Here is a 19,102-nt window from a genome sequence, read left to right as displayed (position 1 = left end):
AATTGTACAAAAGTAGTAATGAGTTGTAATTTATATGAATAGATTCCTTATTGAGTCTATTTTCTGTAGAAACAAGTGAGAATACCATATAAAGTCTGTACAATGAGATAATTAAATTTTAGTGATGAGAGGTCAGGACAGTCGATCAGTGAAACAGGGGAGATATTAACTAATAAACTGTACTAATTGGCAGAACCAAAAATTCTGAAAATTTTATGGTAAAAAGATATATGAGTCTAGTTTTAGGAAAAAATTACAGATCTAAATTTCAAGTTTCTTAGTTCGAGTTATAATTAATTTAGTAACTGCTGCGCAGGTGGATAGCTTTGTTGTGAATAGTGAAATTAATTTCAAAAGTAAAATTTTATGCCCCGAACTTTTAAGTTAAGTCAAGTAACGCCTCATGCTCGACTCCAGCAACGGTCTTGGGTAAGGGGTGTTGCAAAATCAAAATATATATATCAAATTACACATTAAATCAAAATTCAATATAATTTTAAATTTTATCCTCTTCAAACTCAAAACTTAAATACAAATATCATTCAAGAGAAATTAAAACTTTATTGCAATCAATGGGACCAAAACCAGAGTTCAAAACATTCCAAGGGGAAACCCCAAAGTTGAAATTAAACATTTACCAAATTGAAAAAAAAGAAGCAAAAATAAAACTTCAATAGTAATCATTCTTGGAAATTCCTTAGTTTCCAAGCAGCCTTTTGCTTTTTCTTTACTCAACAGCTAGTGGAGCAGTCTTGACCTGTAAAACACACAATTAAACAAACATTCAGAAACATGAAATTTTCAGTTCAATGAAAGAGTAAAATGATGTTTGATGTAATAATAATAATAGACATGATTGTTTTACCCGATTGTTATACATCAATGCATGCAACATTTCAATGTAACGCTTGCGCCCACGTTGCTCCTGGTAAGCTACATGTTTCGAAAAGCCATAAACTCCGGTGAGAGTCAATAGCTTCTCGGAGTAAATCTGCCATGTATACTTCTCCTGTATGCGTTTCAACCCTCCCTGGGAGATCTCATCCCAATAAGATGGATCCGCTTTGCACTTCTCGAAGAAATTGGCAAGGGTCTCGGCAGCCAAATCACCGTTATAAGGATCGATGTTGAACCCCGATTTTCCGTGAACTATAATCTCAGCAGGGCCCCCGTAGCATGTTGCAAATGTTGGTAGTCCACAGGTCATTGCCTCAACAACAGTCAAGCCAAAAGCCTCGTATATAGCAGGCTGAACGAATGCTCCCTTGGTGTCGCAAATATAACGATAGAGTTCACCATTTCTCACACGGTTCATCTGGGACGATATCCATCTGAATTGTCCATTCAACTTGTATTTTTCGATAAGTTCATACATCTTCTTCATTTCAGCCTTTTCTTCTAAGTCCTTGGATTCCTTTCTCCTATCTCCACCTACTACAACCAAGTTAACCAGTTCCCTCAGCCGGCTGTTCTTGGCATAGAACTCTACGAGCCCAGTTAAGTTCTTCACTCGGTCCAACCTTGCCATGGTAAACAGAATCGGCTTGTTGCGGTCTTTTAGTACACATCTGTGAGACAACAATTTAAGACATTGTTAACACTGAACACAAAATCTAGTGAAAAGGGTGTAAAAATAGGACCAAAATCTCACAAGTGCTCTGTATTCTCAACAGGGCTGTAAAGAAGCTCTTCAATCTCCGGGTGGAACTTCTTCAACCTCCGCTTCTCTTCCGTGTAAGGGAAGTATATGCTCATATCAGCACCAGGGGAGACAATATTGAATTTGGGATCAAAAACATCGATCCCATCAACAACGCGGTAGAGACCTGGAAGAGTGAAAGCAATGTGACTCTCGTATTGGCCGAGAGTGTCCTTGCTGAAAATCATGGAATGAAAACATTGTTAGGGACTCAAATAGGTGGCAACATTTACAACGTACAAGGGAACCAAATGTAGTAAAGTGGGAGATAGATTACCTTCCAGCAATCTCTTGGAAGGTGCTGGTGATGATAAAATCAGTATGGTTCATAGCAATAAGATCAGCAGTAAACTGACAGGAGAAGTGATACTTATCCTCAAGCTGTTTCCAGTTAATGTCTGAATCCGGGTATTTCGTCTTCTCGAGTGCATGAGCAATAGAGCACTGCATAAAACATTGAAAACCAAGTTTTTAGATTGCACGAGGAACATCAAAATACAGCAAGGAACTTGTTCAATTAATTGGCATTTAACAAACCTGTGTAACATCAAACTTATGTGCCAATAAAGAAGCAACAATGTTTCCATCACTGTAGTTCCCAACAATCAGATCAGGCTTGCCCTGGAACTCTTTGGTGATCTCAGCTGCAACATCCTTAGTGTAAGTCTCCAGGTAAGGCCAGACTTTGAATCGTGAGATCCATGGACGTACAATTCCCTTCTCAGTTCTGAAGGGTACCCGAAGAATATCAGAATACTTGGTTCCATACACTTTCTCAAGACGCTGTCCGCAAGTTGTTCCTACAGCATCAGGGAGGAGCCGAGTAATCTGGTACACAAACAGCCAAATTAAGCATTAAACATAATGATCGAAACTGAATTAACATTCAGATACTCACGACTAGGATACGTGGGGTAATGTCGAGTCCTTGCAGCTTGAAACGATGAAGCAACTCTTCCTCCAAGGCACGAACTTGATCTAAGATATAAACAACCTGACCACCTGTGTCAGGGTATCCCAAAACATTGTCTTGGGCAAAGTATCCATGGGGAGTCATGATTACAACATTGGCGACCAATGGGATTCTTCCAAGGAAGCTTTCAAGTGCGACAGGATCAGGTGCCTGAAGGAGATCCAATAGAAGATGGATCATCTCAAGAACATGCTCAGCATTATCGCCCCATCCCTTCTCCAAACCAATCCCCAGAAACCTTTTCTCGAAAACTGAGTACGGGGTATCCGACGATAGAGGAGTCAGATACTCCTCGGCCTTCCTCAATGCATGTTGGAGGGAATTCACATCTTGGATTCTGTCATTCAACAGCATACCCTGTGGCATAACATTGAACGATTCTTAAGTTTTGATGTATACAGAAAGGAAAAACAAATAGTGAAAGTGAAACTTTTACCTTTCCCTTCTGGCAGCGAATTTGGAGAAATTCAAGCAACAAGTTCAAGTTCTCCTTGTCTTGAAATAGCTTGGCAGAAAGGTGGCGGTTGAGGAAGTCCATGCCATTACCAATGGACTTTGAAAGAGATGGACGAGGAACAGAATTATTGAATGCACCAAAGTCCAATTCCAACATAAACTCGCCATTGGAGCTGAACCACATCATTGAGCATTGTTCAACATAAACTCAAACATAATATAAACCAGGAGCTGTAAGAGAAAACTACCTACCTTCCATCAACAAGTTCTTCCTTCAACCGTAGATACTCAGCAACGGGCATTTCCTCCACAAAAAGCTTTTGGAACTCCAGAGCAATGTACTCCCAAACTCCAGGAGCTGAACGAATGGCAAGGGCAACCAATGGAGACGACACTACAGCTTCCTATTAGATAGCGGTAACATATCAGTCCAATATTCTCATCATGAAACATAACCAAAGAAAGGGTTTGTTTTATTGTGACCTGAGTGGACCTGAGGACCTCCACCACCATCCCATCAAGTGCTTGATTTCCGGCCTCTTTATCGAGAACCGAGAGCAGCTTTTGAGACTTATGAATACCCTTTCCGAGGCTTTCAATCCTGCAATATGACATATATAAACAATGTAATAAAAAATAACAAAGAAAGACCAGAAATTTGAAGGCAGCACTTATTTACATTATACCTTGACAAGATAGACTTTGCCTGCTGTGGATGAGTAGCTAGAGATTCACCCAAACGCTCACAAACACTGATTGAAGCCATTGTTTTTTAGGTTCCTGAAATGGCAGAAGGGAAGGAATGTATGAAGAATTAGGATATGGATAAAAATCAAAGACACAAAAGATCAGTTTCAAAGGCTATGTTATATAGTACTGAAAAAGTTGGACACTGCTAAATGGAGATACCTAATGGTTGCAGTAAATTAGATAACTTGAAAAGAAAGTAGGTACAGATTTAAATCTAACTACAAATAGTACTTTTTAAAAAGAAAATACAAAAATTCAACTTGTTTTTGTATGAGGAATCGCTTAATAACAAAATATCAAGAAAATGATTTATAGATAATTTTGGGTATCTAAAAAGAAAGAAAAAAATCTCGAATTCGATCCCTCGATAACCCTACTCCAGTGGAGGTGAAGAAAGTATGAATGAGTGAGGTCTAAGGCAGCAACAATTGCATTGAATATAGAGAGGGTGACTATTGAACTAAATATGGTAACCTCCAAATGCTCTGAATCGACTCTACCAATAGACTGAAATAGAATCACCAACTTTAATGAAAATAATAATAATAATTAAAACTTGTTGCCCAAGAAATTACTATAAGTACGTAAAGCTGTAGGAAAATCCAAGTAATTTTTTTTTTTTTTTTGTAAAAAGGAAAATTGAAGAAATTTGACAAGGAGCTTCCTTTAAACGGATTTGACTCTACGTTTCTTTACAAGGAAATGTTATATGGAGAGATTTATTATGTATAAAAATAGAAGGCCTAATCAATGCATTAATTTTCAGTAAATATATTCTAAACTTAAATTTTAATGAATACATATGTTTGGATTGGGAGGGGGAGGGGAGTTGGCTTCTGTTTTCAGTTATGTAAAAGTGGCCCTTGGACAGGTTGGCTTATGTGTTTTGGTCCCACCTCAAGCAACCGACCAATCAACCATCACTTTTTTATTTATCGCCATAGAAACTTTTCTGATATAAAAAATACTTAAGTTTTGCTTCCAAAACAAGTTTCAATCTTGGGTTCTTATTATTGTGATTTCTTTTATGAAAATTATGGTAATTGTTGTATTTGCTGCATCAAATCAGACTTGAGAATCAAGTTGTAATTCTTATTATATTTTAAAATATTAGCTTAATGAAAGAATGTTAATGATTAGTTATTAGATTTGCTCAAATGGATACTTCAAGAAATCAATTAAAAATTATTAACTTACTTGTATTTTTTTAAATGTTTTTTAAGAAAAGTTATATCACTTTTTTAATTAAAATAGTTTTTTATAACAATTATAGAATTCTTCAAAATAAATTTTTTGAAGTTTATGGTTATCCTTTTAAAAAATCATATTGAATTCTCTAAATATAATTTACCACACATCCAAGACTAATGGATTAAACCATAAATGAAAAGAAAATCCCAATGGTTAGATTTAAGATGTTTCAATATTATTTTTAATATTATTTTATTTCCTAAGATATAATTTAATTATTATTTTTACAATAATATTTATTTACTTAACTAAACTTTGTTTTCCTTAATAGGGGTGAATATTCGATCAAGTCAAATAAAAAAAATTTCGAGTTAACCTAGTTGCCCATTACTATTTTATCATCCTATCTCGATTTGAATTTTTTCGAGTCGAATCGAGTGAAATGAAATTCAAGTCCAGTTGAATCAAATGAAACTATTCAAGTTAAATTAAAAAAGTAAACATGTTAAATTAAAATCTTGTTACAAAGATAACTAATTTCATACTAGAGTACGTAATTTTGAAAGGATATATATTTGAAAACCTTTTCAAAGAAAAAAAGGAAAAAAAAGAAGATATTTTAGTATGATAAATTTGAATCATTAATTAATTTGTTTAGGTTCCAAAATTATTATATTAGGAAATTTTAAAAATTTAAATTTCTTTATATATTCTTTAGATTTATTTTTAAAAATTTTACAATTTTTAAAAATATATAGGTTTTGTAATTTTATAAATATTTTGAATTTTGAAAATTATTTTGATTTTTTTGTATTTTTGTTGAGAGAGAGACAATTTTGCTCATTTTCAAAACTGGCAGGGAGCAGAGGGGTATTTACACTAATCTGTTATTTGAATTGTAAAATTTAACTTGTAATGGCCCAAATTCAAAGTTATCGGAATAGTCGTTTCGTAACCACAAATCCGATTTAAAGATAAATTTATTTTAATATTTTGCATGAATATTGATATGATAGGAAAATCGTATGAAAATATCGATAGTAAAATTTTACCAATTTAGTGGTCGATTAGAAAAAGAAATTATTGAAGAAATTGGGTAAAAATAAGGTATCGAGACTTTGATCTCATAAAACCGAGTCAAAAATAATTTTATAAATAATTATGAAATATTAGTAATATGGTATAAAAATTTCGTTAGAAAATTTTAATGTTTGGGTAGTCAATTAAGTGAAAAGGACTAAATTGAAAAAGGTATAAAAGTTACTAGAAGGATTAAATAGCTCAATTGTTAAATGAACAGGGACATAAATTGAAAATAACCCCAAAAGGAGATATTTTTGGCGGCATATGCTGAGAAAAATCAGGAGAATTGAAGAATTAAGGGTAAAATTGGAATATTGCAAAATTTGCTTTAAAAGATAGCACTAAAGTGGAATTATCTAGATTCCTCTTTATTTTTCTGCATTCCCATCAGCTAAAAACGTCCTAAGGGTTTCTTCAAGCTGGTTTTTCATAATTTTTGCACCAAGTGAGTTAATCCTTACCTTTTTCTTGTAATTTTTGTATTTCTAAGACTTTTACAACTAGGTCCTATTACTAAATTCATTAGTTTTTGATTTTATGAATGAATTTGAAAGTTGCTATGAATATGTTCTGGAATTTTATGATGAAATAGGATGAAATTGAAGCTTTAATTTGTTTGTGAGATGATTTTATTAGGTAATTTTAATAGAAATTGATTTGTAGGACCTAATTCTGAAAATGTTTGGAATCAAAGTCTAGTGCTGAAATTCTGATTTACAAAGGTTATAAAGTAGTCTAAAGTGATGGGATAAAGTGTTAATTGAGAAAAATCAGCTCAATTGAGAGGTTAATTGAGCAGGGATGAAATTATCATTTATTGAAAGTTTAGGGAAAAATGGTAATTAACATCATACACTAAAACAGTTTTGGACAGCAGCAGTACTCTAACTTTGAAAAATCACCAAAAATTGTAGAGATCGAATTAGAGGATGAATAAAATATGAAATTAAAGATTATTGAGTCTAGTTTCTTATAAAAGAAACGGTGTAAGCAATGGAATTGTAAATCATGAGATATAATAGATTTTGTGAGACAAGGTCAGAATGAATTCGGGTTCCCCTGTTCTGACTTTGGAAAATCATTAAAAATTGTAAAAAAATGATTATGAGTTAAAATTTATATGATTAGAATCCTTAATGAGTCTATTTTCAGAAGAAACAAATGGAAACATCATCCAAATTCTGTACTATGAGATAATTAATTTTTAGTGAAGAGAGATCGGAGCTGTCGAACAGTGAAACAGGGGAAACTTTAAAGAATAAAATGTACTTATTGACTAAACCAAAAATTTTGAAAATTTTATGGTAAGAATATATTGAGTCTAGTTTCAGGGAAAATTAACGGATCTTGATTTGGAGTTCCGTAGCTCAAGATATAAATAATTTAGTGACTGTGACTCAGTGAGACAGCTTTGAATGCACTACAAATAATAATGGAATTATAGAGAATGTCACATATGAACATGAAAATTATTAGATTAATGATTAAATTTATTTATTTAGATCCGGAAAATTTAAATACGAAGCAAGATCGAGGAAAAGAAAAAGTTCGGGATTAGTAGATTTTTGGTTACGAACAAGTGTCGATATTCATAAATGCTTGAAATGTTTGTTATTGATGTGAATATGATTTGGATGTTTATTGTATGATAACTGATGAAATATTGATATTCTGGATGAAAAGAGGAAATAAATCCCGGTTGAATGAAAGGAAAATTCGATGGATCTCTGAAAAGGAATTGACGATAAAAAGGATCTAGCCCGGACGGGTGATCCTATCCTGATATAGCCCTCCCGAAGAATATGTGGAAAATGGATTTAGCCGGACGGGTAATCCGAATTAGGGTCTCAATTTAGCTTCGGACTGTAATTCGGATCCAAGCTCATTAGAGTAATTGTCGCTGCAGGGATTTAGCCTCGACTGGTAATCCCGACAATACTCGTGAGTTTATATTACTGAGGATTTAGCCTGGACTGGTAATCCCGCTGTAAGGATGAGGTTCGCGGGAGTGTGCTCTCTGAAATGGAAATGTGCTCACATGAATATGAATTGACGGACCCGGATTTGTACACTAAAGTGTACCTCTAAAAATCCATCGAAATTCCAAGTAGTTCAATGGGATAAATATGGAAAAATAACAAGGAAATGGAAATCATGGAATTGATGAGCTCATCAATCATGGTATAAATTATTGATACATGGAAATTATTGGACTAATTTGAATGTTGAGTTTGTGCATGATAGGGGAATAATGTATGGAATGGGTGTATGAATGTTTATTACATTGTATGGAAAATATTAGGTAAGTATAATTCTTGTTACATGAGCTTACTAAGCACAAAGTGCTTATCCTGTTTCTTTTTCCCCTGTTTTGTAGTGTTAAGGGCTCGGAGGTCGGATTTGGTCGGAGACGCATCACACTATCAACCTCAAATTCTCGGTATATAAAGAAACTTTATTTTGGAAATCAATGGCATGTATAAGCTAGTAAAGTAGATGTTAATGTGAAATGAATGTATGGTTAGCCATTGGTATGGCTAACAAATTTTGGTTTTGGCATGTGATGAGATTATCTTATGAATACAATAAATCTATCTTGAAAATATGTTGAAATGGATTGGTTGTGTTGGCTTGGTCTCGGTTTAAAATTTGCAGGGAGGATTAGATATTTATAAAGGGGTTATATTGAGTTTTAAAAAAAAATCGGTAAAATCTGGTAATACCTCGTATCCTATTCCGGCGACGGATACGGGTAAGGGGTGTTACATAACTCGAATCAAACTCGAAACTCAAATTACTTATTCGAGTTGACTTGAAAAAATTGAATAACTCAAAATTAAATTTTTTTTTATTTTAATGAATTCAATCGAGTTTTACTCACCCTTGCTCCTTAATATCATTCTCTTATATGATTTTCTAAGTAATTATGAATATAATTTTATCTAATCTCCCAAAATGTGTTTTTGGTTAAAATATGTCGCCAATCTCTCTATTTTGATCAACTTTGATATTTAGTCCCTAGTTAGAAAGTTAAAAGTTAAGGTATTTTATTTTTCAATTTGAAAAATTTCGTACAATCATTAAAATATTTAATTTTTTCTCATCAAATTTTGTCAACTTGGCATGTCGATTAAATTATCTTCATATGACATGACATATAATTGATATAAAATAAACATGCCAAGTTGATAAATTTTGATGGAAACTACTAACGTTGTTAATGATTGAACTAAAATTTTAAATTAAAAGATAACATAGTTTAATTTTAAAATTTAAATTAAAAGATTAAATTTCAAAATTTTTAAAAGTATAGAGAGCAACAACATATTTTAATTTTTTTTATTTATCATTTTAATCCTAAAAAACAAAGGGAAACCAAAAAAGTTAAAGTAGATATCTTAATATGCTCTCTTATTGGAAATTTTGCATTCTGGTTTTGCTTGTGTAAATAATATAGCGAAAGTTAGACTACTCCACACTTGGATTGCTAAATATTGGCAAGTGAAGCTTAGACTTTTATCGAGAGATGGCAACAAAGTCGCTGACTGCTTGGCTAAGGAAATTTTGGGAAGCTTGAACCAATTGATCATCTTGGATAAACCTTTGATCTATGTGCGACGTCTATTGGAAACTGATGGTTATCACACAACGTCTGATGTAATCGACGAAAATTAGACTAGTTTTGTTTTAGTCTAATATTTTTCTTCTACCAAAAAAAAAAGAGTAGATATCTTAATTGCCTTTTTTTCATTTTGATAGAAATATATATTAATTGTTGACTGTTCAAAACTAGAGAGAAATTAGGCAAAATAAAGGAGTGCATTTTTCTAAAAAAAAGAAGAAATTATTCTAATTTTTCTCACTTGTATATTTTTTTTTGGTAACACGTAAAAAACAACATCAATTACATGCTAACAGTAGGAACCAGGTTGGATAACCAAAAACATCTATCAATTCGTATCTGATCATCAACCGATGATGGAGCTACATAAAACATTCTCGCGCCAATGGGGGAATCTTTCATCAGATTAGCTAAGGTATCAACAGCAAAATTCACCTCTCTAGGTACTTGCTTTATGAGCACTCTCCACTCGCGCCTGCACAGTTCTTGGATACGCAAAACCAAATCTCTATTTGAATGTCCTTTATGATCACCGTGGATATCTTTGATAGCCAAAGCATAATCTGTTTCAATAAAAATTTGCCCATTTATCCTCCCAAGCTATTTGGAGGCCATCATAAATGGCCCAAAGCTCAGCTTATAATACACTACATCTTCTAATATTTCTTCCTAATCCCTACATCAATCTACCTTGCTCATCTTGAGCCACTACTGCAGAATAAGTTATACCCAAATTCGGATTATAGGCACAATCTATATTAAGTTTAAAGAACCTAGTAGGCGGGGGAGCCCATATTTGATCCCTGCTTTGATGCACATTGTTTCCTCTATATCAACATGCCCCTACTTAATGGATCTCGCCCACCACCACGACGATTCGATCACACTAAATATGTTAAAATGGACATCTTGGAACACACATAAATTTCGCTGTTTCCAAATCCTCCAACAAACAATCCCAGAAAGAGAAGGCCAATTTACATCCTAAAATACAACATCAACTTCATTTTTCAAATTACCAGATAACCATTCATCCAACGAAGAAGAGAAGAACCGGGTTGAAATCCTCGAAGAAATTAACTACTTCCACACTTCTTTTGCTTGACAACAATCTCTCAACAGGTGAAGACAAGATTCTTCAACGCTTCCACAAATCTTATATGATGGGTCATCAGAAAAGCCTCTTCTACAACGTTTCTTATTAGTAAAAATGCATTTCTTGAACATCAACCAAATAAAGTGACGAACATGTTGTGGAACATTTAAAGACCAAATAAGCTTTTATTTTACCTCTGGTGGGTTTAACGAATTTCTCAGAATACCATAGGCTGCTTTGATATTGAAATTTTCATTAGAAATCTAACTCGATATAACTTCATCAGGGCGTACACGAGAGTTCGGGGTCGGAATGCCTCCTATATAGGATAAAATATCTTCAGTTAAAAAACACCGCATATACTCCCAATTCTAGTAACCCTCTACATTCATGGCCTTCCAAAGAGTGATAGACTCATCAATCAAGGAAGGAGTCAAACAATGGTTAATAAGAGGACCCACCTCTACTATCCAATTATCAATCCAAAATTTGATAAGATTCCCATTACCAACTGACCAAAGAAAACTTTAACGCAAAAGAGGACAAACAACACAAAAGAGCATTTTCTTTTAGAAATATCCTCGGGGCATTCTTTCAAGAGTTTATACGTAAATCGAAGCACCCTTACCCACAACACTTGATCATTAGTCAGGAGATAAAATCATAACTTTAACATAAAAAATTCATTCTGTTCTTTAAGGCATCAGATACCAAGTCCCCCATTAGATAGAGGCTGACAACAGTCTCCCCACCTAACCAAAGTCGGTTTCTTAATGGCTTTAGAACTCCCCCATATAAATCTCCGAGCAATTCTTTCAATTTTAGTACAAACGCTAGACAAAATTTTTACAGTTCGCATAAAATAGTTGGGAATGGATAAAAAAACTAATCGAGCTAAAGTTACTCTTCTCACCATAAAAAGTGTCTTAGCATTCCAGTTATCCAACTTTTGTCTGACCTTGTCTACAACAAATTTGAAGGTGTTTGTTGTTATACATCAATGGAAAAGAGGCAATCCCAAATATACCCCCAAATCATCAGTTTGGTGAAAACCACTAACACTACAAATAGCATTAGAATAGTTGGAATCAGTATTACTAAAGAAAAACATTGTAGTTTTGAGCCCATCAACTTTATGACCCAAGGCAGCTCCAAACGTGTTAAGCACATCCTTTGTATTCCTTGCCTGATCTATATCTGTTTTTGCAAATAGGAAAAGATCATCAACGAAAAATAGGTGCGATAAGGGAAGACCATTCTTACCTAATACAACAGGTTTCCAAATTTTATCCTCCACACTTTTGTGAATAAGTTGACCCAATTTCTCCATGCATAACACAAAGATATAAGGAGACATCGAACAACCTTGTCTCATACCCTTGCTTAGATACAATTCAGCTGAAGGCTTTACATTCCACAGAATCTGCATGGACACCGTGTTGACACCATTTTTTGCATAAAAACGGGGTCGACTTGGGTTTTGACGAAAACAAAAAAACGAGAGTCGCCACCGATCTTTTTAGATGAGGTGTGATCGGGTCACCTCGAAAAGTGGTTGTTTTTAATAAACGGTTTAATTTTATTAAAACAACAAGTTTGGTCCACGAAATTCAGAAAAACGGGTTCGGGAGTCAGTTACGCACGAGGAAGGATTAGCACCCTCGATACGTCCAAAATTGGTACCTAGTTGATTACTTAATGTCTTAATGTCGAAATTTTAAATACGATCCTTTCTTTTTGAATAAAATGAATTGGAAGATAAAGCTCATTTATTTTAAAGAAATAAATTGTTACACTGAGTAAGTTAGAGTGCAACATTTCAAATCCTCAAAATTAAGCTTATTCTTCGTCTTTTAAAACCTATGCATTTTAAGGAGGATATCCGATTATCTGAGTCAAATGAGAAAATCAAAACCCAGTAAGTTAGGGTTCGATTTCACAAAATTTCTAAATATCGAGCATTGCCTTTATTTTTAAAATCCTCGTCTCGAGAAAATAATATGTCATATCCAATGCATTAGGATACAACGTGTCGAATTCCCGAGAATGAGCTTTTTACTTATGGGTTTTGATTAAAAAGGATGCTCGATTATCTAAGTTCATCGGAAAATTTGAAACCCAGTAAGTGAGGGCACAATTCTCGAGAACTATGAGAACGAGGCTTTTTTTTGAAAATTATGAAATAGGGTGATTGTAGTGCTTTGATAAAACACGATTTTTACAAATATGACATGATTGAAAAGTGATGTATGACGTAATAGATAATATATAGTTCAAATGCATATCAAAGAATAATGAACAAATAATGAATTAAAACTAACAAACATAGCAACAATAATCTCTATTGTACATTATGCTAATATCACTATCTACATTCAAAACTAAAAGAAAACGAGTCACTTAAGGCAAATACGGACCAAATGTATGAGTTTTGAAATAACTAAAAATATATAAAATGAAATTATATTTATATTTTAGATAAATAATATATAAATGAATATTTGAAAGGAATTAAAATATGGTTAAAAATAAATACTACATAGAATAATAGTGTCCAAATAGGTTTTAAAGTAAATATTATATAAAGAATAAGTCACAACACATTAAATAATATATATATATATATATGTGCACGTATACATGATGAAGATTAAACAATAATACATAATAATTTTTAAAACAAATGTATAATAAACCCAAAGTGTTAATACTATTTTATTTATTATATAAAATAATACTACATTAAAATACGTGATGAAATTAACCATTGATATAATAATACTCAAAGTAATAATATAAATAATAGAATTATAATACGTGTACATAGATAAATAAACATCTAAATAATAAAACTAATGATAACAATAGTAAAGATAATAAACTAAACAAAATTAGTAATAATGATGAAACAGAGGATCAAATTGACACCAAAGCTGAAATTAAAGGAAAAATCTAAAATAAATAAATGGAAAGGCCCGAATTAAAAAGCGCGAATGACATGGGGACTAAAGGGTAATATTTCCCACCCTCCAAAACGCAAATTATGGCGAGGACCGAAATGAAGCGGACATCAAATTAAAGGCGAAAATTAGAAATAAAAAAATTGATTTGAACGCTACAAAAGGGAGGACCATCTGCGTAAATATCCCCAAAATGGAAAACACGGATCCTCCCGGTAATGGGTCGGTCGACGCGTGGATCCACCCCACCAAAACAGCGCCGTTTATAATTAATATAAATATAAAAAAGGCCCAAAATTTCATTTTCATCATTTTCTAAAAACAAAGAGCTTTCTCTCTCAGGCCCCAAGGCTGCCAAAGTCCGGCCTCCTCGATCATCGGGCCATCGTCAAGTCGGCCACCGTGCACGGTGGTCGGAGTTCCAAAATGGGCCTTCCGGCCTAAAATGATCTCCGAACCCCGATCGAGCCCCAAAATACCAAAAACACTCTCTAAACTTAAGAAAAGGATGAGGAAACCTTCGTTCCCTCGGATCTGGTGTCAAGACGGAGAGTCACCCTCCGACGACGCGATCACGGATGACTCGGTGAGTATCCCTTCCTCCTTTTGATTTTTTAATGTATAAAATAAACAAAAAATAAAAATAAAAGACGAAAAAATGATGTAAATCTGAAAAAAACTTTTAGAAACGTGTTTCGCTTCTTTTATTTTCTTAATGTTTGTCAAAAGCCCCTCTTTTACAACGTATTCGGCTTTTGCCGAAAGAAAAGAAGAAAACATAAAGAAAAAAACCATTCAGTTGAGGCCCCCCCATTCATATTACATTTGTTTGGGTTTTATAAAAGAAAAATATTTGTCATTGTTTGTTTCTTCTTTCATGTTGCTTGCAGTATTTGGCGAAGGCGAGGCGTGGCTTGCCATTTTGGTGTAAGGCCGATGGCGATGGCGAGCCTCGGGCGTGGTGTGTTGTTGAAGGCACACATGGGAGCAATGCCGCCGAGGCAAGGGCTAGGGTTAGGTTTTTTACTGAAATTGTTTTAAGTTTAGGCCATGGTTGATTTGGGTTTGGGCCTTTCGGGCCTGTTGTAAATGAACTGGACCCTTTTTAGCTTATTTTTATATTTTCTAGCGTGCCGGGAAAAATAGGCCTGTACACGCCGTTGTAATACATTCCATAATAATCTTAGACAGATTTGAAGGAAATCCAACATTCGATAAGGTATCTCCAATAAAATCCCACCTGATTTTATCATAGGCTTTCTCCAAGGCCACTTTATGGCCATCCAACTTTTTTTTCTCTTTTTTTGTACTTATTGAGTGAACAACCTATTGGGCAATAACAATATTATCAGTAATCTGCCTTCCAACCACAAAGCTAACTTGATTTGGGGCGATAAGTAAAGGGAAAAATAGCTTGAAACGATTCACAATAACTTTTGTGACAACCTTATAAAGAACATTACAAAGGCTGATTGGCCGAAACTGAGCCACGGATTCAGGAGCTTTAGTTTTTGGAATCAACACCAGAAAAGTCTTGTTCATGCTACTATTGATAAACCAATCTGAAAAAACTCCACAAACCTACCTACACACTTCTGCACCAACTGTTTCCCATTAACTCTGATAGAATAAAGCATGAAAACCATCTGGACTCAGAGTCTTCAAGGAACCCATACTAAACAAAGCACTTCTAATTTCCTCATTAGTCACATCCGCCTCAACAATACCCAAAGACTCAAAGTCCAAAGTCAGGAAATATCCATATAAAGGGGATATACCAAAAAAATAATCATCCAAGGAATAAAGTGAAGAGAAGAACCTGACTGCTTCCTCTTGAAGGACTTCATTGTTATAATGCCATTGATCTTCAACCTTCAAAGCAAAATTTTTTGTTTAAACTTCTCATCGCAATGGCTTTATTATGGAAGAATTTCGTATTTCGGTCACCAAGATCCAATCCACTCTCGACTTTTGTTTCCAAAGTAATTCTTCCTCGTCAAGAATATTCTCATATTTAACACACAACTAACAACCAAGTTCCATGAGGAATCTAGAATACCTTCAGTCTAAGACAGCTTGGATCTTTTCAATTCGAAGAGCAAACAACCGCTTCCTTCTGATGATATGACCAAAAACCTTTGTATTCCATCTTTTCAAGTTCATAGTGAGAGTACCAATATTATCAACTAAATCCACCTCATTACTCTAACTCTCTCGAACAAACTATGCAAAAGACAGATGATTAACCCAAGGCGCTGAGAAATGAAAAGTCCTATCAACTTGAGCTTTTTTGGGAGAATTTGATGACAATAAGATAGACCTGTGATCCAATTTTAGATGGAAAATTGTTACCTCTGGGAAAGTCCTGCACCACACACTATTCCCAATTGCCTTGTCGAGTCTCTCAAAGATCACCCCTCTTCTCCAAGCGACTTGAGGTCCCTTAAATCCAAGATCCCTTAGCTCATTATTCTACACAAAATTAAATAACTTGCATCTAGAATAAATAGGTCGCCTCTCTTTCCTTTCCTCCGGTAGCAGAACATAATTGAAATCACCAAGTAAATCCCAAGGTTCCACAACAGATTGAGCAAGAATACTAAGTTTGTCCCATAAAATCTTACGTTTCTACTTATCAGGAAACTCATATACAAAAGTCACCAAAATATTCGAAGAACCCATCACCTTTTTCAAGAGACAATGTACAAATTGTGGATCATTCATGAGAATATCAATAAGAGCATTATTATTCCAACAAAGCCACACTCCCCCAGTGAAACCACGAGCTTCAACCTGATGGGATCGATCCATTCCAATTTTCATAATAATACCATCAACCTTTGCCCTACTAATTCCAGTTTCAAAAAAAGCAGCAACATCTACTTTAAAGTCAGCAAAATAATCATTAACAATACTTACAAATTTAGGATCCACAAAGCCTTGATAATTCCAAGCAAATAAATTCGATACCATCCCAATTAAAGAGGAAATTAAAATCAGACTCACTTCAAACATCCAAATTGTCCCTATCATTACTGATGAACTACTCCTAATATTACAGTCGGAATCAACCTTCGAAATTCCCTCTTCAATTATGTTTGTTACCATACTTATGGCTTCAGTGACAGGAATTCGGTTTGGAAACCGAATCTTAAATCTGCTCCATTTCCTTTTTAGTAGAATTATTATTTTTTAACACTATTTTGCTCACCTATTTTTGGAGAGGGACAACTAATTAGGGGTGATTCCAGTGGCCGCGTCTCAATACTAGATGACACAACCTCTTTAGAAATGTTAGGGTTTTGGTTTTCAATAAAATTTATAACCGCATGGGCTTCTGAATTTAAGGTGGTAGCTCCAATTTTTCTACCAACATAGGAAATTTTCCTTTCTTTAACAGTACGGGATTCTCACCTAAGGGTTCTACCACTGATGCCTGCAATTTTCCTCCATCATTGCGCTCCCGATCTTTGGACGATGAAGAACCAATGTTTGGGCCTGATTCATTAATTGGTCCAACAGAAAAATCTGCTAATAACAAGGCTAGCTTAGAGGTAGATAAAGGTGGGCCCACTTCTTTTAATTTCTGTTGGGCTTGTAAGTAAACAACTCCCTTTTTTTCTCTTAGCCCAAGTCTGCTAGCCAATCCATCACCCAAGCTCGATTTTGAAATAACAATACCATCATTCAAGTCCTTTTTGCGCATTGTGTGGTCTTCTCCCAAGGGATGATTATAGATGGCAACTCCTTTGCCTTTAAAACTAGTCGAATTAATGGGATTAGAATCACTAATTAACTCACTTTTGTTTTCCTATAAATTTTGTAAAATATCAAACCTAGATCCCGACGAATCAGCCCCTTTCTTTGCTTACCGGTCATCACTTTATTTTCGACCATTCCTCTTTCTTCAGTGATCAGCTAACATCCATGGCTCAAAGTTCTCATTTTCAACATTCTTATTTGCATAATATGAATTTCCACAATCCACAGAAGGTAACGTTCCCTCATCTTTTTGGCCTTCTTGTCCCGATTTAAAGTTGTACATATCTTTCAAATGCCTGTAGCATCCACATGAGAAACACATGTTAGGTAGGGATTCATACTCTACCCTTGGATACATCCATCCACTTTGATTTTAAAGATAAAGGGTTTATTACGATCCAGGAGAACAACCATCCTAACAAAACGACTTTTTTGTGCATTACCAGTTTGATAATCCAATATGAAGACGTGTCCCACCATTTCTCCAATGTTCGTTAAAACACTCTTTAGGTACATGAAACCCAGAATACCAGGAAATAGAATCTAGGCAACCACATTCGATGGGTAAATCTGAGAAGTAGAGAAATATTGTGACCATGGTTGAATCGTTAGGTATTTCCCAAATACAATCCATGGTCCTTCTGTTAGGGTCCGAACATAATCAACTTCCTCCTGAAATTTCACCAAAAAATAATCATTCTCTAAGTCCATAATACTTATGGGTGTAGATGGCTTCCAAAGGCGGTAAATTCTATTAGATAAAGTTTGAATTCCAATTTTCCAACCAAATAGCTTGACAACAACGGTCCGAACCCTGCTTTTATATAAAGCTTGGTGAATCCGCTCAGAGAACCTAATCGATGGTAATCCATCCTCCGTTCCAATGGTAACATCACCCTTTAGAATCTGTAAATCGTCATCAACTCTTCCTTGCACATCCCTTCCCAATGGTTTCATAGATCCAACTAACATATCGTTGAAAGACAATCTCTCATTAAATTGTTCATTAATCCCTTTAGGATTAAACCTCCATTTCCATAATTTGATTCGTAAAATTAGACTGGTCAGTTCTCATTCAAACCTTTTTGGTCGCTTTGTCCTCCACCATGGAGGACAAAGAAAGACTAGGAGAAATGCTGGACATGTTTTATTTATTTACCATTAACTTTAAATTATGCAAAAGTTTGAACTTTAAAACTCTTAAATGTATATTTTTTTTGTAAATACTAAATTTTTTTATTTGCATACTTTATTAATTAATTTATTTAGATGGTTCTAACTAAAATTTAAAATATAATCCATTTAATTTGGTTATAAAATAATTCAGATTTAAAATAATAAAACTTAAAATTACTCCAATAATTCAAATATAAAATTTTAATATTTAAACTTAAATAATCTAAAACCAAAATAATCCAAACTTAACATTATTAAACCCAAAATTCACTTAAAACTTGAATTAATTTCACACGCGGAATTAATTGATTTTCATCGATTTGGTTCATGGGAT

General features: G+C 34.2%; 1 protein-coding gene across 1 annotated transcript; it reads right to left on the bottom strand.

Moving 5' to 3' along the window:
* Positions 1-541: 541 nt before the first annotated feature.
* LOC105774032 (sucrose synthase) lies at positions 542-3,982 on the bottom strand. Its single transcript, XM_012596339.2, has 10 exons — positions 3,815-3,982; positions 3,612-3,729; positions 3,381-3,532; positions 3,109-3,301; positions 2,598-3,029; positions 2,237-2,527; positions 1,977-2,143; positions 1,652-1,876; positions 866-1,568; positions 542-757 (listed from the first exon to the last, which is right to left on the bottom strand). The coding sequence occupies exons 1-10, from the start codon at positions 3,892-3,894 to the stop codon at positions 728-730; spliced, it is 2,391 nt and encodes a 796-aa protein (XP_012451793.1). The 5' UTR covers positions 3,895-3,982; the 3' UTR covers positions 542-727.
* Between the last annotated feature and the right edge of the window lie 15,120 nt (positions 3,983-19,102).

This window comes from Gossypium raimondii, chromosome 6 (genome assembly GCF_025698545.1).
Source record: "Gossypium raimondii isolate GPD5lz chromosome 6, ASM2569854v1, whole genome shotgun sequence".
NCBI lineage: Eukaryota > Viridiplantae > Streptophyta > Magnoliopsida > Malvales > Malvaceae > Gossypium > Gossypium raimondii.
The sequence above is the reverse complement of the archived record's forward strand: the minus strand, read 5'-3'. Positions and strand labels throughout refer to the sequence as shown.

Coding starts and splice junctions, on each gene's coding strand:
- LOC105774032 (XM_012596339.2), bottom strand. CDS start 3,894: ATGGCTTCAATCAGTGTTTGTGAGCGTTTGGGTGAATCTCTAGCTACT. Junction 2,144..2,236: donor ATAAGTTTGATGTTACACAG/GTTTGTTAAATG, acceptor TGTTTTATGCAG/TGCTCTATTGCTCATGCACT. Junction 758..865: donor CATTGATGTATAACAATCGG/GTAAAACAATCA, acceptor TGTGTTTTACAG/GTCAAGACTGCTCCACTAGC.